This window comes from Sinocyclocheilus grahami, unplaced genomic scaffold (assembly GCF_001515645.1).
Source record: "Sinocyclocheilus grahami isolate Dianchi unplaced genomic scaffold, SAMN03320097.WGS_v1.1 scaffold787.1, whole genome shotgun sequence".
Taxonomy (NCBI): Eukaryota; Metazoa; Chordata; class Actinopteri; order Cypriniformes; family Cyprinidae; genus Sinocyclocheilus; species Sinocyclocheilus grahami.
This window is the reverse complement of record NW_015505966.1, coordinates 753,721-775,896: the sequence shown is the minus strand read 5'-3', so window position 1 is coordinate 775,896 and position 22,176 is coordinate 753,721. Positions and strand designations below refer to the sequence as shown.

Genomic DNA, 22,176 nt, shown 5'->3' with positions numbered 1-22,176 from the left:
TAACTCAGGGCATGCTCAAGTCTGAACATCATAATAAACAGTGAAGAGGAAATATGTTGAAAAATAGACCATATTTTTTCTGCAATATGGGTAGGTAAAGTAGGTAATAAACTTTCTCCCAGTCATCTGAAATGCAGCAGTTTGGACGGTGCGAGAGAGATACTCTTGTCACTTGTGTAAAGCAAAACAAATGAAGCTTTGGGCGAAATGACAGAAATTTCCATTTCCCCATTTCTCTACTTCTTCAAATAAGCCCAAACTTCAAATTACCTGTGTGTGTGTGTGTGTGTGTGTGTCTGTGTGTGTGTGTGTCTGTCTGTGTGTGTGTCTGTCTGTGTGTGTGTGTGTGTGTGTGTGTGTCTGTGTGTGTGTGTGTGTGTGTGTGTGTGTCTGTGTGTGTGTGTGTGTGTGTGTGTGTGTCTGTGTGTGTGTGAAGGACAGTTACCATAGTAACTGAAATGGGTCCTGTTGACTGTTTTAAGGGCGGGACTTCAAAAATGTCGTCATTTGCACTTCTGTGTTTTCCGTAAAACAAGAAGCAGAAGAATGTGGCCATTTGAGAAACTCGTCCAGCTTGTTAATCTGTCACCCACTTTAAATATTACGCCTAACATCTGGATGGTGCTCACTTTAGTTCGTGTTTATAGATGATACAATAGTAAGGTAACAGCAAATAGTTTCAGTCTTTGATTCAGGTCACATGATTCGTGTCATATGACATCGATGAGCCCTCGAAAGAGCAGAAATCTTCCACAGTTGCCAGTAATACACTCTCTTACCAATGCTGCCGTCTACCGTGATGAGTTCAGATGGCTGAGCAGATGTGGGGACTCCTGAAGTAAAGCTCTGGATCATGGAGAGTTTGGGAGTTTTGTCCGTTCTCGCCACCGCTTGTGTTTTGGGTGAGTTTCGAATCACAGCAAATTAACAGATTAACTGAGACTTTTAACACGATGTCAAACCGCATTTTAATATTTAACTTTTATCATTGAGCTAATATTTCGCTTTGTGAATGAGCCATTTTCAAAATCAGTATTAAATGTATATCTGGACTATATATATATATATATATATATATATTTAAAAACAATTTTTTTAACATAATGTTTAATATTTTTATTGGAGAAAAAATATGTACATGTATAATTGTGTTTAGGTGTTTTTAAAAATCAGTTTCCACTATGTATGTATTATTTAGTTTTTCAATACAGAGATACGTTTACTACATCTATAAGATATTTGAACAAAACCACATTCTTCCTGATAACTAAGACAGGCCTAAACCCAACAATAGCCTAAAATCAATATCACAATACAGCTCTGCTTAGTAAACAAAGACTACTTGGGTTATTGGCCTGCCACGGCAGTGTTCTGTAGTGTTTTAAGTTTTTATGACCTCGGATTCATTCATTTGTCAATGTCGATGTTATTTGTCAAATTACTCGTTTGTGTGTTTCAAAGAATTAGTTCAAATGGTCTGAGCAGTTTATTAACAAGTCAGTAAGAGTCAACCATCTTCCTCTGAGTAAGTGGTGAAAGCTTGGAAGAGAACAAACAGAAACATGGTTCCTCACTTGTTCTTAGTATTTCTGGAGTGAAATCGAGTCATATGACCGTCTCCTCAGAATAACTGTGTTTCTTCATTGGGTGCTCGTCACGGCTAATGTGATTACATTCACAATAAAGACTCTGTTTGCCTTTCTGCTGATGGTCAACAACCAGGCTGTGCCATTTACAGTATACATCAACAGACAATAAAAACACACACAACCGAAGGAGTGTGATTCAAGTGATGCAGCAGACCCTTAAACTAACCTTGACAAAAAGCTGAGCAGTACTGAGCCAAAATGAGAAATCGTGTCATATTAACTGCTTTTGACCTTCTTTGTGCTTTATAAGTTGTGTACAGTCCACTTAAAGCTAAATTAGAGACTAGTTCAGAAACCGTTTCTTGACGGAGGTCTTATATGCTCATTAAGACTGCATTTATTTGTTATTGTGAAGTACTTACAATTTAAAATAAAATTCTATCTTAAATTTTCAATTGTAATTTATTATGGTGATGGCAAAGCATCTTCGGTGTCACATGATCCGTCAGAAATCATTCTAATCTGCTGATTTGGTGCTTAAGAGACATTCATTATTGTTATCAAAGATGAAAACGCTTGTGGTACTTATAATTTTTGCTTTTAAGACCATTGTGTCATTGTGTCATTTCCCCCGCCATTGTGTAGGAGTGGTGACGAGTCAGACAACACTCAGTCCTGCTGTGACGATCACTACAGTCAGTGCAAACATGAGCTCTGCTGCTCCCAGCACTACAGCGCTCAGCTGCTCCGGCCTCAACACTTCCACCTGCGCTGCCTGCGCTCCTGGCTCTTATTATGATAATGGTGGGTGCTTTTGTGTGTGTTAAGAACGTGGTTTCATTTTGATTTCATGTTGTCTTAAAAGTTGAAGTTGACGCATGCACTTTCTCTTTCTGTGGTCTCAGGAACTCTGTTGTGTTCTTGCTGTCCTGAGGCCGGCCTCTGTGTGTTACCTGGAGCCTGTCTTCTGTGTGTCCAGGGTTTCTATCAGCCTCAAGCAGGACAGCAGGGCTGTCTGCCCTGTTTATCTGGGTTTTACAGCAAGTGAGAGGAGAAAGTATTACACTGTTGTTTATTCAACGTATACGCAATCTTTCCATGCCAAGACTTTAACCATTTCTTCATTAGTTCCACTGGAAGCCCTGTCTGCCAGCCATGTCCTACTGGGTCCTACAGCAGTAACACAGGCTCTGCCTCCTGTACAGCCTGTGCACCAGGTAACAAGTGACATACATACATATGTAAATTCATTCATTCACTCCGCTTTCCTGCCTAAATAAATTGACATATTGAGGGGTGGAGAAAAACAAGCAAATGCAACTACATATTGAAATACTGAGGGGAAAATAAGAATTTAGATTCATTAGAATTTTTTATTGAAATGTTTAAAAGTGTATTATTGTATATTTCACTGGAATCGTTCAAAAGGATTCTTTATTATATAAAAGTATACGCATCTATGAAAAAACAAACAAAAAAAAGCGCAAGTATTATATACCTTACATTTATGAGATGTAAAATGTAATCTGAAATTAAGCGTTTAATAAAGCATTAATAAAGTCGCTGGGGTATATTTGTAGCAATAGCCAAAAATGCATTGTATGGATCAAAATTATTACTTTTTTTTTAATGCCAAAAATCGTTAGGATATTAAGTAAAGATCATGTTCCATTAAGATATTTAGTAAATTTCCTACTGTAAATATATTAAAACGTAATTTTTGATTAGTAATATGCATTGCTAAGAACTTCATTTGGACAACTTTAAAGGCGATTTTCTCAATATTTAGATTTTTTTGCACCCTCAGATTCCAGATTTTCAAATCGTTGTATCTCGGCCAAATATTGTCCTATCCTAACAAACCACACATCAATGGAAAGCTTATTTATTCAGCTTTGAGATGATGTATATATCTCAATTTCGAAAAATTTACCCTTATGACTGGTTTTGTGGTACAGGGTCACACATATTCTACCGGTTTTTTTTCTTTCTCCTTTTTGCTTCAGGTTTCTACACATCTTTGCAAAATTCAACATCATGTAACCCATGTCCACAAGGCACGTACTGCAAGTAAGTTCCTTTTCTGAACATTGCACCATAAATAATACATCTCAGGCTTTGAGTACTATGCACTTATTAAATTTTTATTAGATTTTTAATTAAAAAATGAAACATTGGATATTTAATAGTTTAGTTCTTGTTCTTATTTGAAGAAATCATTACAGTATCTCGACATTTTCAAGTTTAAATTATATGGCTATTAAAATGAACCATCTCCATTTATAGACTTGATGACATGCTCTCTGTTGACTCTGTTAAATTTCAGTGCTGTGCTTTGTTTTCCTATTATGTTAGTCGACTGTCACAGTGGTGTCATTGCAGTGCCACAGGACTGTCAGAATTAGTTGTAAACAGTTGTTCTTTGTTACAATCCTCCTTTCTGCCCTTTTGATAGTTCCTCCAGCTGTACTCAGTGCCGGGTCTGTCCTGCAGGCTCAGAGGCTCTACAGACCGCTTCCAAACAATGTACACCTTGTCGCCCAGGTATCTTCTTCTTTTAGCCACATTGCTTACTCAAATTATAGGAAAATGCAAACTAATGAAATGTAAATGTTTTTGTGATTTAAAACTCTGGAGACGGATAAACCCACGTTACTCAGAAATCTGACATACATGATGAAATCGATTACATCAGCGTGATACAAGTTTTGTCATAGTTCAGTACATGAATAAAGGTCTTTTGTTGAATGAGAAAATCTGAATTTCCACACTTATGAAACTCTAATGATGTCAATATTTTTTTTTGTCAGGAATGCACAAGCCTGCCCATCAAACCATGTGTCAGATTTGCAGCAGTGGTTTCTATCAGATCCACTGGGGCCAGGAGAACTGTGACCTTTGTCCTGAAAACCACTACTGCCCTGTGAGTGATTACTTCCTCGAAACACGCACACACACAGTCTTTACTGTTACCACTTAACTTGATCCTCTTGCTTGAAATGCAAATCATATACTGTTTTTTTTAATACTTCCTCATTTATCTAAGAACATTATAAATGAGAGCATATTTATGATTACAAATGTGTCACTACATAGAATAAATGTGCTTCTGTCTATATAAACCAGAGTCCTGATGTAAATCCGATCCAGTGTCCCACTGATGCGTTCTGTCCTGAGGGCAGCACTGTCCCTGGTTACTGCATGGAGACCTTCTTCAGAAAAGCAGGGGAGACGTGTGAACTTTCTCCTGTTACCATTGCACTGCTTGTTATTGGAGGAGGAGGTATGAATGGTTTACATCACACCATCTCTCAGCTGAACTTTGTTCCCAAACCAAAATGTGAAAAATGTCAGTTTCACAGATAAGACATTTAGCTAAGCTCCGCCTCTTTATTTATGCAGTTTTGCGACATTTTGTCAGCAATGGTCCATTGTGTACTGTCAATTAGGGCTGCACGATTAATCGAATGCGATTGTCATGCGCATTTTGATAGTAATGCCAGTTCTGTAATCAGCAGGAAATCATCATCACATGCTTTCAGATGGAGCGAAATGTACTACACATAGCCGTAGTTCACTGACAAGTTACGCAAAAAAAATTCGCAGACGATTTTATTGCACGATTCTGAAATCGTTGGCGATAATGACAGCTGTTTGCAGAGCTTCTCAGTGAACTACGGCTCTGTGAAGTAAATGCTGCTCCATCTGAAAGCATGTGAAAATACCACATTTAATAACATATTTTTACTCCAAACTCACTTCATAACGTCAGTCGAGTTTGAAATAAATCCTTCTGTGAGATGATGTGGCTTCTTACACAGAATAAGTCACGCAACATATTTCACAGTATTTAAGCAGTGATAAAGGCATTGCATTATAAATATATTTTATTTTAATGAAAGTTATAATAATAAGAACTCAGATAAACCGTATATTGCCGTAGTCGTGTGTTTATTAGTCACGTTGAATCAATGAAAGCAGTTGAATCTTCTGTTTATTCAGCTGCAGCGATAGGCATTTTCTGGGTTTCTTCTGCGAGGTGTATTTGGAGTTTCAGCGCGAGAGCGCCCTCTGGGCTTTGGATGGAGATTTACTGCTGATCACAGAACCGTGCTTCACTGAAAGATACGCATGACAATCGCCGCTTCTGTCGAATCGCGATCTCGATTCCATTTCGATTTATCGTGCAGCCCTACTGTCAATAGTGTGGAGATGCATGAAGCACGGCTCCCACAGAAATCACTTTCAAACCAAGCAGCTTTCTGTTGGTCAACGACGTGGCGAGTCCATGATAAACTTTAACCCCTTGTGAAATCTGTGTGGGGAAATCTTTTGCCCTAATGCAAACGTTCCTGACTGGATTTCACCCTCAAAAATGAGCTGAACAGTGGTAAATGTACTCAGTCATACAAGGTAAAATTATTATTTAACTTACTAATTGGTCAGTATTAGATTTAAGATTGTGCGGTAACGTTTTAAGGTGGGGTTTAGCAAAAGGTCAGTTGTCGCTCTTAATTTATTCTTCTCCTCCACAGTGAGTCTTCTCTTCATCATCATCTTGGTTGTGCGGAGGAGAAGAGATGATGACAGCGAGCTTTCCCTTGCCCGGACGCCCCTCCTGCGAAAAGACCGCCCACCTGGTCGCTTCTATGGAATCCCTTGTGATGCTGAGCCTGTTTATGCAGGCTGGTGACATTACCATGTGCATAGCTGCACACATTTTGTCTGAAAGTTTCTATTTAGAACTTAGAACTGTTCTGTGCTTTATATTGGTAAGATACTATTAAATATTTAATGAATGAAGATGCACTTTTCTGCATTCCATTTTTAAAACCGGTTTACTACTGACTGTGTTGTGAAGTTACATCTCTTTTGATTCGGACTTCTTTTCAAGTCTGTAATGTATGAGAAACCATTCAGTATTTTGGGGCGGGGATGTTTTCTTTTGTATAAATATGTTAAGCCACGGCACTGAAAGAATGTTGGACTAAATTGTGCTGGATTATGCTTATTTTGTTCACGGATGTGTTTATTTTTTTTGGTACCACTACGTTTGTCTACCTAAGGTCCTGCAGGTATATTGTATTATATAAATTTGCAGTATTTCTTGTATTTAACATGTGATGTGTCTCATATTCATTTTAAAACTGAATATTTTGGACAATTTCCAAGGTTGTAAACGGGAATAAACAGCTTTTCGCAAGTTTGATATAAAAGTGTGGCGTCTCTGCAAGTTTGATGGGTCATTCCTGAAACATTCCTTCAGAAATCCCCAACATGTGCTTTCAGTATTTGAACTGAAACTCTTATGACAACTCCAGTTTTATTGATTATACTTTCATTTTAAAAAAATATAAAAAAATGTATTTTAATTTAAAAATCACATTGTTATAAAATTATTTAATCTGTTATTGCATAATTCTATAAAATATATTTTTGGAAATATTAAAGCCATAGATGAGATTGCACTAGGCAAAGGTATACTGATGCCGGTAGGTGTCAGTACTATGGCAAGTGTAATTAACATAAAACTATGGTTTGACGATCCATAAATATATTTTGGATGGTTACAATTGTATTTTGACGAGACATAATTACAATTTGACTAGTCAGAGTAGCAATTAAAGATATCTGCAATTATAATTGGACAAGAAATCTGATTAGCGATATCTAAATACTTTATGACTAGTCAAAACGTTGTGTGTAGATTGAGATTGAGTCACTTTTACACGTGCACCAGCTACGTTTTTATTTTGAATTACTTGGGTATAACTTTATTACACAATTCTTAGACATAATGGCGGAAGACAACAGTTTCCAGGGTAGGATTGGTTAATAAAATGAGTAAGGTGGGGCTTAACAAAGGTGTATTTGCATGCACATTTTAGATCTCTATAAAGAAATTGACTAGTCACATTGTTAATTCCAGATATCTACATTGAGATTCCTCCTAGTCACAAAGCTAAATGCAGATATCTCCAAAGAAAGATCTTCCTAGTCAAAAATCAGATCGTGATATCCATAATTAAACTGCAGGTATGAGTTTTGACTAGGAAGAATTCCAGTTCAAGATATCTCTTAAGTTTTGCATAGTCAAAAATCTACAACTGTAATTTGACTAGTAATAAATTACTTTCAGATATCTAATAATGTATTTTGGATATCTTAAATTTGATTAGGAGTAATCAAACACCAGTTAGAGATGACTCCAATTATCATTTTCACTTGCGATAATTCAGTTAGAGATATCTCTAGTTTAATTATTACTAGTAAAATTGTAATTTGAGAAATCTCTAATTAGAATTACGCCTCATACAAAATCAATTATAGATATCTTTAATAACAATTTCTACCAGTCATAAACTCATCTGTAGATATCTACAAATATCAGTGTCTTCTGTGTGAGGGTGACAGAAGGGGGAAAAAAGAGTTTTGGAAGGACATTCAAATGTCATGTGACTTAAAAACAACATATCATTAGGTGCGTTCGATTTGAAGCCATAGACTGTATGAAGCACGGCTACAGATGGCAGTCAACGAGAGTAGCCGCTTGCAGTCGGGGGCGGAGTTGAAAACGGAGCCGTCGAGCCGGACACTTTCTGCTCCCGTTAGTGATGCTCGCGCGGTGTTTGCATATTCTATCACAGATGAAGTGAATTAAAGGGGTCATATGATGCTGCTAAAAAGAACAGTATTTGTGTATTTGGTGTAATTCGTTTTAGGTAGGCGTGGCTGACTCTGAACTTTTATAAAGAATATCTCTTTGGATTTGAGACTTTAGTCTTTGCAACTTTACAGATCTTCTTTATGCACCAAGAGCTTGTAACACTCCAAAGAGAAAGGACAAATTGAAATCGCATCATATGACCCGCATCATATGACCCCTGAAACTTACAGACGTTTCAGAAACGTTTTCATGAGCAACAGATATATACTAATTATATACTGCTTAATACATCGCCATCTGTTCAAGAATAAAGTTCAACGTAAATATATACTATTTAAATACTAATAAAGTGGGGGAATATATGCTTTCATCAGTGTTTTATGATAAACGTGACTCAATATAACATTGCGACTACAGTAAAAAAAGCTTTTACTGTTGTAAAAACACAGATTTGTGGCTATTATTGGAATTTAAAAGGTTAGAATAAACCCGAAATACACGTGATAGTTGTCATACGGTAAATCTGGCCAATCGTGAAATGGCTGTCATCTTCAACGCTCCTGCAGCCGCTTTGGAGAAACTGCGCCGGCTGAGTCAGCTTTACATTTTAATTACACTTTATTCTGTCACATCCAGCTGTAGTGATGACGTCCCCCAAGCAACAGTCTGTGCCCCGTTAGACTGTAGTGATGACGTCCCTCCAGCTTTATTCTGTCACATCCAGCTGTAGTGATGACGTCCCCCAAGCAACAGTCTGTGCCCCGTTAGACTGTAGTGATGACGTCCCTCCAGCTTTATTCTGTCACATCCAGCTGTAGTGATGACGTCCCCCAAGCAACAGTCTGTGCCCCGTTAGACTGTAGTGATGACGTCCCTCCAGCTTTATTCTGTCACATCCAGCTGTAGTGATGACGTCCCCCAAGCAACAGTCTGTGCCCCGTTAGACTGTAGTGATGACGTCCCTCCAGCTTTATTCTGTCACATCCAGCTGTAGTGATGACGTCCCCCAAGCAACAGTCTGTGCCCCGTTAGACTGTAGTGATGACGTCCCTCCAGCTTTATTCTGTCACATCCAGCTGTAGTGATGACGTCCCCCAAGCAACAGTCTGTGCCCCGTTAGACTGTAGTGATGACGTCCCTCCAGCTTTATTCTGTCACATCCAGCTGTAGTGATGACGTCCCCCAAGCAACAGTCTGTGCCCCGTTAGACTGTAGTGATGACGTCCCTCCAGCTTTATTCTGTCACATCCAGCTGTAGTGATGACGTCCCCCAAGCAACAGTCTGTGCCCCGTTAGACTGTAGTGATGACGTCCCTCCAGCTTTATTCTGTCACATCCAGCTGTAGTGATGACGTCCCCCAAGCAACAGTCTGTGCCCCGTTAGACTGTAGTGATGACGTCCCTCCAGCTTTATTCTGTCACATCCAGCTGTAGTGATGACGTCCCCCAAGCAACAGTCTGTGCCCCGTTAGACTGTAGTGATGACGTCCCTCCAGCTTTATTCTGTCACATCCAGCTGTAGTGATGACGTCCCCCAAGCAACAGTCTGTGCCCCGTTAGACTGTAGTGATGACGTCCCTCCAGCTTTATTCTGTCACATCCAGCTGTAGTGATGACGTCCCCCAAGCAACAGTCTGTGCCCCGTTAGACTGTAGTGATGACGTCCCTCCAGCTTTATTCTGTCACATCCAGCTGTAGTGATGACGTCCCCCAAGCAACAGTCTGTGCCCCGTTAGACTGTAGTGATGACGTCCCTCCAGCTTTATTCTGTCACATCCAGCTGTAGTGATGACGTCCCCCAAGCAACAGTCTGTGCCCCGTTAGACTGTAGTGATGACGTCCCTCCAGCTTTATTCTGTCACATCCAGCTGTAGTGATGACGTCCCCCAAGCAACAGTCTGTGCCCCGTTAGACTGTAGTGATGACGTCCCTCCAGCTTTATTCTGTCACATCCAGCTGTAGTGATGACGTCCCCCAAGCAACAGTCTGTGCCCCGTTAGACTGTAGTGATGACGTCCCTCCAGCTTTATTCTGTCACATCCAGCTGTAGTGATGACGTCCCCCAAGCAACAGTCTGTGCCCCGTTAGACTGTAGTGATGACGTCCCTCCAGCTTTATTCTGTCACATCCAGCTGTAGTGATGACGTCCCCCAAGCAACAGTCTGTGCCCCGTTAGACTGTAGTGATGACGTCCCTCCAGCTTTATTCTGTCACATCCAGCTGTAGTGATGACGTCCCCCAAGCAACAGTCTGTGCCCCGTTAGACTGTAGTGATGACGTCCCTCCAGCTTTATTCTGTCACATCCAGCTGTAGTGATGACGTCCCCCAAGCAACAGTCTGTGCCCCGTTAGACTGTAGTGATGACGTCCCTCCAGCTTTATTCTGTCACATCCAGCTGTAGTGATGACGTCCCCCAAGCAACAGTCTGTGCCCCGTTAGACTGTAGTGATGACGTCCCACCAGCTTTATTCTGTACCACTTCCAGCTGTAGTAATGACGTCCCCCAAGCAACAGTCTGTGCCTAGTTAGACTGTAGTGATGACGTCCCCCAAGCAACAGTCTGTGCCTAGTTAGACTGTAGTGATGACGTCCCTCCAGCTTTATTCTGTACCACTTCGAGCTGTTGTAATGACGTCCCCCAAGCAACAGTCTGTGCCCCGTTAGACTGTAGTGATGACGTCCCACCAGCTTTATTCTGTACCCCTTCCAGCTGTAGTAATGACGTCCCCCAAGCAACAGTCTGTGCTCCGTTAGACTGTAGTGATGACGTCCCTCCAGCTTTATTCTGTACCACTTCGAGCTGTTGTAATGACGTCCCCCAAGCAACAGTCTGTGCCCCGTTAGACTGTAGTGATGACGTCCCACCAGGTTTATGTTGTGACTAGGGTTGGGTCGATAGACGATGGCTGACAGACATCACGATGTTAAGCCGACATCGTGATCCCCCCATTATTAGTCAGTTTATGAACATAATCCAACACGCATGCACACTTTAATCGGCAGTTCAATGGTTTATGCTTTAAATTGACTTGAATATGCACTTTCTTTAAGGATAGTTGATAACTAACATGGAAATAAACATTTTTAACATTAAACAAGATTTCATTCAAATTTTTATTTATGTATGAGGTGAAGTTGTATATTTTACACAGGAAAGAATTTGACCACTAATAGTTCTGTAGTGTGACAAATGAATATTTTAAGGCTATTAAGTGTATTATCAAAATTAATACATAAATTAAAGTCATTTTAAAAATACTTATAGGTTTAGTAATTGCTGTCACTGATTGACAATTTATGTCAACACCTGTTATTTATCTTTTAACAGACATCAGTTGCCGTTATGAAATCGGCAGCTGGGTGAAGGAAGCTTTGGAACCGTTTAAGAAGCAACACCTTTGGTCGATACCCTTCAGGTATCTTTATCTAGCTAATAATTTTTTTAAACTTGTCTGACTCTCCTTTGCAAGTACTGTTAGTTTATCATATATGAACTATTTAGACTACTTGACCTGTCAGACCTGTTTAGACATGCTCTACGTGCTTAGAATTTAATTCATGAAAATATCAGGGTTAATGATTGAAATGGTGTGAACTCTACACACAATTGAATTGTTAATCTTACACAAATACATTTTTTTTAAAGTCTAGGCAGTGGCTGCACTGATCATACAGAGACAAGGAGGGTTTAGCAATCTCGTGCCGCGTAAAATTAGACCACCAGATCCTTCCTGCCCACTGGCCGACCATTAATTTCACTACGAAAGGCTGGCTTAGCAGCAATATATATATTGAGCGTAGAAGGTGCACAGCCGCTGTTTAAGCGCTCCTGCAAGACGAACAAGATAACTGGAATTGGACAATTCACAGGGTCCTCCTCATCCTCAAGCTGTACCAGCTCTCAAAGACTTTCCATTTATGAACACAGAGGCGCCTGGTAGAAGGGGCTTTTGACACGTGCTGTAGCAGTTCAACTGATCCCATGCAGATTTCATAAATCTGGATTGGGATTCAAGATAGAGCCTATAAGAAAACACCTATAAGATAAACAGTAGCACAACCAGTGCTCATCATAGAAGAGCAAAGAGCGGCAGTAGCAACCGTGTACACAGTAGTTAGTGTAAGCAACATGTTACACCTATAACAGTGCATTCACATGGGGCGTTAACGCTTCTCATTTACTTTGAATGGGTGACTTCATGCATTGCCGAACTGAATTGTGGGTGTGTTGCGTTGTGCCACTCTGTCTGTCTGCTGTTTGTGGCAGAAGTTTAAAAACTGTAAACTTTTCAAGCACCAACTCAGGCATCAGCCAATCAGATTGCCTTATAGAAATATCCTAGTGCCGTCTTGCTTTCCGCCAACTGTTTTATTCGGACAGTTTGGCTCAACGAACTGGTTCAAAAAAAATGATTCATTGGTTCCAGTCATCTCACAATGATGTCAGTATGCATTTCTTGTGTGAAGGCGTATTGACAATTATTGCCTTTCATTCACTTAAGTTAATGTTGCGGTTTCATTGACTGATCCTTCATGTCAGATATGACCGACCAATATTGAATAGCCTACATCTTGGATAAGTTTCCTAAAAGTTTCGCACCTACAGCACACATTACAGACGTTGATGCATAAACGAGGATATGTTCTAATACAATACATAGAAAGAATAAATCAGCCTTATAAACTCATTGATGTAGTTTAACAACTTAAAATATAATCTGCATGCACAATAAACCATTGTAAAATTCAGGTTATTCTGTGTTTTAACAAAAATGTAGGCCTATTTAATAAAACTAGTCATAAGCATATTTCCAGAACGTTTTGTTTCTTATTGCGCATCAGGCTCCTTCAAGTTCTCGGTGATAAACACGCATGCATAATGTCAGCAACGCACTCCTCAGAATCCTTGGCAAACTTCGACAGTTGGTTGAACCGGCTTTTCCGATTATTTTTCGAGTCGGACGTGCTACTGCAGCTGAAGGTGTGTTCAAGTCATGTTGGATAGATTTACAAGTTGAATGCACATGAACGCCACCACAAAGTTGTTATTATGAGTGGGAAACTCAATTTTCTTTAAGCCCCGAGTTTCCGAGTTGGGGGCGTGTCAATGAGAAACATGGCGGAATCGATGGATGCAACGACTGTAGTTGATGGTAAATTTGTGTTTAAATTGATAGTTTAGTTGTCCTATAATCTTAAATTGGTCATGTTCTTGTTACGCAGCTAGTTAATGAAATCCAAGTAAAAAAAATGCTATCATTTTTGCACCCATGTGAAAAATCTTTTGATTTGCCATGCTGCATGTTTCAAAAATATTAAAAACGCAAAACACACCTGATGCGAATTCTTTGCTCTTCATTTTCTACAAGCAGAGTTATTAACAGACCCTGTTGTATTTTCTTGTAATTTATTAAAAGAAGGTACACCTTGTGCCTACTAAACTGACTTGAACGCACCTGACGTTGTAATTACGACTTGTCAACTTGTAAGTACGAACGTCCCAGGAGGACTTGAACGCAGCATGAGTCTTGCGTCATCGAGTTCGATTCAGTTCGATTTTGTGAACCGGCTCGACCGGTTCCTTCCTGAGAACCGATTTACAGAACGATTCGTTCAAGAATCGGACATCACTAGCAACGAGTGGCGGAAGCGCTTGGCATATAGAGTGGTTAGAGTGTAAGCAACTTACACTGCCTTATGAAAAGAGGCAGGAACACAGTTGGTCATCATCGCCAATTTCTGATCTACCAAGAGACCATGCAGGCTCTATCAGAGGGAGCGGCGAACCTGGCTAGGTAATCACTCGGGGATACTGACTTGGCGTGAGCTCATCCTCTGACTCTTCTGCCTCCGGCTGCGGCTGCTGCTTCTTTCTCCGCGGCTCTTGGGTGGAAGCGGTCAACTTCTCGTCAAGATAACGGCGATACGGAGGCAAAGGGTCCTGACACTCATCACTTCACTAAGGACAGCTGAAAGAAACTGTCATACTCACCAAACATCTTCAGTCTCACCAGTCCGCACAAGGGGATCAGCGAAGAATAAACCACTTATCGGCAACGACTAAGCGGAGGAAGAGGATCTAGCAGTTTAAAATAGGGGTCGACCGATATGTGTTTTTCAAGGCCGATGCCGATACTGATTATTACAGATCAAGTATACCGATAACCGATATTTTGAACCGATATATATATGTCTGGTGTAAAAATTTAAATTTATGTCAAAATAAAGAATAACAAGGGCTCTGACAAAAACTGCCTTCCCTGGTGTTGGTTGAGTGTAGTACTCCCACAGTAAACTCTTTATTTTAAAGCGTTAAACTTTATTTTTGGCAAACAAAGGGTTTATTATTAAAATTAAAACATGGAAGAAATAGTGTATTGTGTGATTATTCTTTTAAACAAATGTTGTAATAATTGTTGTAGTAGAGTATTTAAAGCAAAAAAAAAACCCTCGGCCAAACCCCATTCCACAGCCATACCCGTCACACACCCAGTTTAAGAGCTGTGTTTTTCTTCTTGTAATCAGGAGCGCTTGTCCTCCTAATTAAAAAAAATTAAGAAGCACCTTCTGATCAATAATCAAAAATTAGCCTTCCTAATACGAGGTGACATGTTGCTTCTTAAAGTGACTTACAGGGGTATTTTCTTTTTACCTTTGCAATGGCATCCTTTTCATCTGTCAAATTCAAAATGTATGTTTATAAGCTTTTTAAAATGTCTATTAAAATCAAAATAATATGAAGTAGAGTAAGACAAATAAGTTGCCAATCATATGAAATTAGTATTAATAAAAAATCTATTTGTACTACAGAGGGTGCACAGAAGAACACAAAAGTGGCTTGTAGGTACGTTTTCAGACGTTTAATGAGGCTCAGAGGTAATTAAATTCACGTGGAGATTAATGTTTTAAATATAAAATTGAATACAGAAATATTAAATGATTTAAATAACTGCAATTATATCTAAAAATGAAACTGAAACCACCAGCAGGTGGCGGCAAATCACGGATTTTATCACTGAATCATTCATTCAATTGATTCATTCAGGAATGAAGCAAGTGACTCTTTATGAATGGGTAATCATGAATCACTGACTCACTAGATTCAAAAACACACTCATTCATGAATGAAACACTGCTGTGTTTGCTTTTAGAGATGCACAGCGGCTGAGCTCTTACTTTATTTGGAACTATTTTCGTTGATGAAATAGAGCAAAATCAGGCAGTACGTGTTTATTGAACTGTTGTATTAAATCAATATCACATTTGCAAACTCCTTTAATAATTATTCAAATGTATCACTCTTCTTATCCTGATCTGTGGGTGCACAGAAAATGAGAGTTCAAGACTCAAAAGCACGTGCAAATGATACGTTCCGTCGTCTGTCATCGCGTTATAAGCGCGGAACCTGCGGGAATGGGTAGAATTATTATTAATAGCCGCAATCCGGCGCCTGAAATGCAAGCCCTGCTCTGTGTTCTCTGCTAATAACCCGACTGTGCAATGATGCGAGGCGTTATGTTGTCAGTGAGAAGCTGCAGCCGTGGCGGGGAGCATGTTTGGTGTGCTGGTGTTCTGACAAATAATGCCACCTGTCAGATTATGCTACCAACAAATCATCAGAACACCTGCAGAACAACAACAATGTGCTACATGTTTCTTTTCCCCACATTTTTTTTTTCAACTGACGGAAATCTGTGGTAGGGACGGAAAACTTTCATCCCCGAGTAGTATTATGTATATCATACTGCACCACAGTAATATATGTCTGATCATTTCTTTAAGCTAACCCGAATTTATATTTTGACGGGTTGCCATGAGGCACTTGTTTCTGTAGGTCTATGTAAATGATATGAAGATGGTTTTACTCCAATGAAGCTGTCAAATGCTCATGAAGTGACTCTCAGAGGGAGTCAGAGCAGTTCTGGAGATGTTGTTCATGTATTTATGTCCTCATGTAGTGAGACAGAAGCGGAAATCAGCGCGAGCGTCGCACACTTTGTGTAGAAAACAAAACCGCGCGTCTGTGCCATTTACACACAGAGACACGCAGAACATGCAGGATTCAGATTTAAACAGTATTTTTGCGGCGGAATATTCACAGATACTAGTCCATATTGCGACTCTATTTAAGTGTACTGACCTACTTTTGATTAATTCATCCAAACTTTGACAAACTCCGTGACATTCCGCTCATACAGTAAATCCCGTTTATATGACTGGGTTCCGCGAGTCCGTCCGTGTTTTCTGCATCGCGGAAATCAGATAATATTGAGGTGTTTTGCAACTTCAGTGGATTGTGATTTATGGCAACTTAAGCAACGTCTGCTGCTGCCTTACCTTCTCTGAAGATCACCGAAGCAGCTCCAGACTAGCCAGCGCTTTCGGAGCGAGAGTGAATTCCGCTTTGATTAGTCCGACTCGTGACTCCCAACAAATCAGACGAGCGGTGCGCGGAGACTGCTTTAGGGGCCGGTCACATATCGCGTCTTTTGCGCGCTCAAGTTCGTTATTGTTATCAAGTTCGCGCCGCATCGAGATAAAAACATTTCAACTTTTCAGAATGCCGCAAGCGCACCGCGGGTCATGTGACAAGAACCAACCAATCAGCTTCATCCTTTCCCGTAACAACATTGAAAGCTCAGCCAAGATGAAGGAACAGCTGATCATAGCTGGACAGGGATAGCCATTTTTAAATAAATTTAGTAGCAGAGCTACTGCAAGCGATTTTTAGTGCTGCAAATCCATTTATCCTTTGCTTAAACTCCGGAGTCTTCATGGAGAGCGGAGGTCATGGTTGCTTAGCAACGGCAGATTTTATCGGCAAATGGTTTTGAAAATGACCGATACCGATAATCATAAAAATGCTTAATATAGGCGCCAATAATCGGCCAGGCCGATAATCAGTCGACCCCTAGTTTAAAAGATGAAGCAGAAAGATTCTGAGAAAATGGCGCCGAGCGCTGCGTTACACTTCTACTACTTTTGGTTTTATGGCATGAAAATTATTTTGTTAGCCATTTCTTTATTTTTGAGCCTTAAGAAGACTTTTTTTTTTTTGCAATCTTTTATTTTTTAATTACACAATAATTAGTTTTACTCTCAAACATCGACTGTTTGATTGAATACTAAAGATCCCATACCCATCGTGTCATCGTGATGCAATGTTGAGAGACAGAAACTGAAGGGAATGGCAAAGCAGATTTTCAAATAAGCACAATCTTTTGGAACAATATACACTACCATTAAAAAGTCTGGGGTCAATATGTTTTTTTATATTTTTTTTTTATACTTTTATTCAGCAAAGATATGTGTAAAGTGTAAAGACTTATATTGTTTTTATTGCAAAATAGATTACAAAATAACTTTTTATTCATCAAAGAATCCTGAAAAAAGTAGCACTGGTTCCAATGTGTATAAATGTTCTCAGTGGCTACAAATTATTATTATTATTATTATTTAATTTGAACAAAGCTAGCATCCATTTACACGATGCATTATTCTTCGCGGTTTTCTATATCTAGATCTAGTTTGGTGTAATAAATTGAGCTGACAAATTCAATGTATTATTTTTATTATACATTTGATTTCTGGGAATCAATTTGAGTTGGGTTTTAGTAGCCCTTTTGCGGTTCTCTCCAGCGCGTTCTGTTTGTCCCACCCGGCCACTGTAGTCGATACGTCAGTGGCGTTTAAGATGGCGGCCACCTTGACAAGAGCTCTATCAGGTAGAAAAAGTGCACATTTAAGTTTTAAGGTCAGAAATACGTTGCTGAAAATTTAATTTGATAGACTCTTAAAGTTGGCGTGCATTGGAATACACAATTAAAGATTCCTACGTCTATTTCAATTAGCAAAGGACGTTTGTGCACTGGACTCGTTTTCTTCGATGCAATATAACAATTTAGTGCGTTTTATCCGTCGTTTTATTTAAGATTACATTATATTATTCTAAATGTCATTTATGTCTTTCTTTGCAAGTCTTTCGGTTTCATTATCATTATTTCATCGTGGTAGAATGTGATGCATAACAGTTATGCTACTGTAGTCTATCATCAGACAACACAGAACGTCCATACACTGTACTGTAGTTCTGTAAACTAGAGTTCTTTCTCCTCTGCGGATCAGGTTTGCTGAGGCCTCTGTCGGTTTTAGGCAGAGACTGTCTCAGACTCACACAGACACCGCGCTTCTCAACTCTATGTCAGAGACATGGCTCTAAACCACTGCCTGCTGTTCACACCGCTGCTCCCCTCCAACAGACCGGCCTGCTGAAGCGGCAAGACCCTCTCTATTTACCTATATATCTGAGCAAAAATAATCCCACTGGCAATATTGTGTTTAAAATTGTATTAACTTACCTTTTCCTTGAATTGTATCCCCCTGTGCACCATTTTGAAAGGGGTCATATGATGCTGCTAAAAAGAACATTATTTGGTGTAATGAAATGTGTTTATGCGGTTTAAAGTAAAAAAAAAAACACATTATTTTCCACATACTGTACATTATTGTTTGTCCTCTATGCCCCGCCTTTCTGAAACGCACAAAGCTCATCGGTCTGAAAAGCGAGGTGTGCTGTGATTGGCCGAATACCTCAAGCGTGAGATGGAAATGTTACGCCGCTCACATACTGTTGACAAGACAAAAACATTAAAACCCATTACAAACTAGGCATTTGTTGCATCCAGTGGGGACATAATTACTGATTATAATGACTTCCTGTCCTTTTACATGTTGCGTTGCATTGCGCCGCGTAAACATAAAACTCTGTCTGCATTTGTGATCAGAGAAACGACAAACAACAAGTGCTACTCTACACTGCCCAAAACTCATGTTTGAATCATCAGTGGCAAATGATAAAAGAAAACGTACTTACGTGAGTCAGAACTGCCGGCATTTTAGTCTAACGTTACTCTCCCAGGATCAGTAAACGGTCCTCCATAAAATGTGCCGGCGATCCACAGCACTAAGTTGAAGTATTTCCTCAGCGACCAGCACGGATCAGCTCTAGGCATGACGAAGCGGATATCGTCCTCTTTTGGAAGGCCAAATAAAGTAGTTTCGCTTTCACAACAAAACACACAGCGTCTTCACGACATGGTGGCAGCGGCAACAATACTACAGCGAGAATAAAAGTTACGCCGCCTTTCTTTGCGTGAACATTTGGGCGGCGTTATGCAAATCTTCCCACATAGTGACGTAGACATGTGGGGGCGTGTTAGAACGAGCCGTTTTAGGTAGGCGTGGCTGACTCTTAACTTTTATAAAGAATATCTCTTTGGATTTGAGACTTTAGTCTTTGCAACTTTACAGATCTTCTTTAAGCACCAAGAGCTTGTAACACTCCAAAGAGAAAGGAAAAAATGAAATCGCATCATATGACCCCTTTAATGTGACAAAAACAGTCTGTTATGCTGCTTAACTTTGCATTTATATTATACAAGGTCTCTTTATGCAGCTGAGTTTAGGATGCTCTGTGCCTGCTCCAAATCCAGTGTAAAGATGTAAAGCAGAATAAAAACCAGACTAAATTAAGGCTACTCTGGCCCACCTCAGCCCCTAATATCAAAGCATATAGTTGTATTTGTATCTGTGTAAATGCATTAATGCCACATCTGAGCAGCATTAAACAGTCTGTGGAAAGACACCTAAATGCCACTTCAGAAGCACTTCTGTGCCACCTTTGCAGTGTAAATGTGGCAATATTATCAAACAATTGGGCTTGTAGTGCAAGTAGGTTCATTGTTTGGTACTGCAGTGTTATACTTATAGTTGTTTAACAATAGCAGCTAATGTATCGGCAGTTTCACAAATTCTCTGGAAATAACTTACTTTGATGTTGAAAAACAAGGGAGACGGTTCAAGCTTCAGAAATTTAGCTAATGCTATTTTTTCATCAAATACTACATGCTCTAAAGCAGCGGTGGGCTTTCTAGTAACCCTTAAGCCTTGATTAGCTTGTCCAGGTGTGTTTGATTAGGGTTGAAGGAGGGAAACTCTGCTTTGTTGGCAGACACTGTATTGCAGGGATCCTCAAATCTGGCCCACGAGATCCACTTTCCTGCAGAGTTTAGCTCTAACCCCAATCAAACACACCTGAGCATGCTAATCAATGTCTTCAGGATCATTAGAAAATCACAGGTAGGTGAGTTTGATCAGGGTTGGAGCTAAACTCTGCAGCGCATTGGCCCTCCAGGGCAAGATTTAAAGAACCCTGCTGTATTGCATGTTATGCTTATTTACTGATTCTTAGATTACCTTTTCTGTTCTGCAGAGTAACTCCCCTCATCCCTTCGTTGATGCTCCAGCCGGTCAGGAACTTAACATATTACAGTCTGAGGAAAGGCAAGAGGAAGTCTGTGAAGTCGGTTGTTCAAAGGTTTCTCAGGCTACACTGTGGCCTGTGGGTGAGGAGAAAGGTAATTTCCTGCTCGCATGTTATTCAGAGCTGTCATAAAATCATTTGTTCAAAGTCCTGTCTGGTACTTAAATCCGGCTGACACACCTGAACTGAAACTCGGTCTTGTTTTTAGGCTGGATATAAGAAAAAGCTGTGGAAGAAGTCAGCAGCCCGCAAGAAGCGCCTCCGAGAACATGTATTCTGTAATAAAACTCAATGTAAATTATTGGACAAAATGACAACATCCTATTGGAAAAGAAGAAACTGGTACCTCAACGACCCGTACCAGAAATACCAGGATAGAGTGAACCTGAAGGTGTAAAACCCTCCTAACTTTATGCTGTTCAAGCAAATAAAGACATGAGACATGAAGTGTGTATGAATTCACTATTGAAAAACATGTTGAGGATTCATGTGTAAATGCTCCTGAATAAATTCTTTCAATTGTTACAGTTTTATAAATGATTGTTTCAAAGTCCACCTATTGTTGGAGACACACGTTTTGCATAAACGTGGCAGGAATATTTAGTTATATTATGAATTTAGAAATATTGTCTGCATTTTAATGCAGTTGTTCACAAGTGTGGTGTTTAGATTGATTTCAGAAATTAATTCAAATAAATGTATTGATGAAACACTGAAAATTCATAACAGTGAATTAACTGATTATATAAAAATTTATTATTTGTGATTAAGTGGTTCTGTTTCATTAGCAAAAACTAGTTCATTTTAGTACAATAAAATCATAAATAATTAAAATTTTACAATGAATTACTTGCAACTATTATTTAGACCAGATCATGGAAGGAAATAAAAGTGAATCTTTTATATATTTTTCAGTTTGAACAGATCACAAGACACATTTCACATTCACCTTTTAATTGCTAAATGCCAATACATTTTTTTTAAACTGATCATTTCACTCTTTTACATCAACTTCTGTCTTTTCACTCAAGATTTATTCAACTTCAAGCAATGAGAAACAGAATATTCTGGCCTGCCAGACATGACAGCTGTGAAATATGGAAATACTTTTTTATGTAGCTGCTGCAAGCCATTATGTTATAAGAGAATAACGAAAAGACGCTTTGACTCTCGTAATCTTAACAACCTGGCACAAACAACTCAAAAATACATGACAGTTCAGTTTCAAATGGGTTTAACAGACAGCCAGGACTTTTCTAGTGTTTAAAGGCACAGCCTCTACTTAAGTCCCTGTATTTAAATACATCTTCGTCTGACATGATTAAGCATGCATATGCAATGTTGAACGTTCATATTCGAAAATTGACAATCCAGAAAGTTGTCCACCGAGATTGATATTTTAAAGGGGTGGTTCACTGGTTTTTTTTCTAGGCTTGATTGTGTTTATGGGGTGCAGTCTAACATGTGTTGATGCTTCGTTTAAAAAAAAAACGCATAATTTTTCACATAATTTACCTTTATTCCACACCGCTCCGTCCCTTCTCTGAGAAACGAGCGGATCATTTCCTGCTTTTATGAAGCCCCGCCCTCAGAAATA

General features: G+C 39.5%; 2 protein-coding genes across 2 annotated transcripts; both read left to right on the top strand.

Moving 5' to 3' along the window:
- Positions 1-573: 573 nt before the first annotated feature.
- LOC107561688 (laminin subunit gamma-2) lies at positions 574-6,800 on the top strand. The gene is made up of 9 exons (XM_016246160.1): positions 574-902; positions 2,235-2,393; positions 2,495-2,633; positions 2,718-2,806; positions 3,596-3,659; positions 4,045-4,133; positions 4,400-4,512; positions 4,716-4,872; positions 6,125-6,800. Exons 1-9 carry the CDS (start codon positions 854-856, stop codon positions 6,280-6,282), a joined length of 1,017 nt encoding a protein of 338 aa, XP_016101646.1. The 5' UTR covers positions 574-853; the 3' UTR covers positions 6,283-6,800.
- Positions 6,801-17,875: 11,075 nt separating this feature from the next.
- On the top strand, positions 17,876-21,158 carry LOC107561689 (39S ribosomal protein L35, mitochondrial-like). The gene is made up of 4 exons (XM_016246162.1): positions 17,876-17,982; positions 18,383-18,533; positions 20,529-20,673; positions 20,788-21,158. The coding sequence occupies exons 1-4, from the start codon at positions 17,952-17,954 to the stop codon at positions 20,974-20,976; spliced, it is 516 nt and encodes a 171-aa protein (XP_016101648.1). The 5' UTR covers positions 17,876-17,951; the 3' UTR covers positions 20,977-21,158.
- Positions 21,159-22,176: the final 1,018 nt, after the last annotated feature.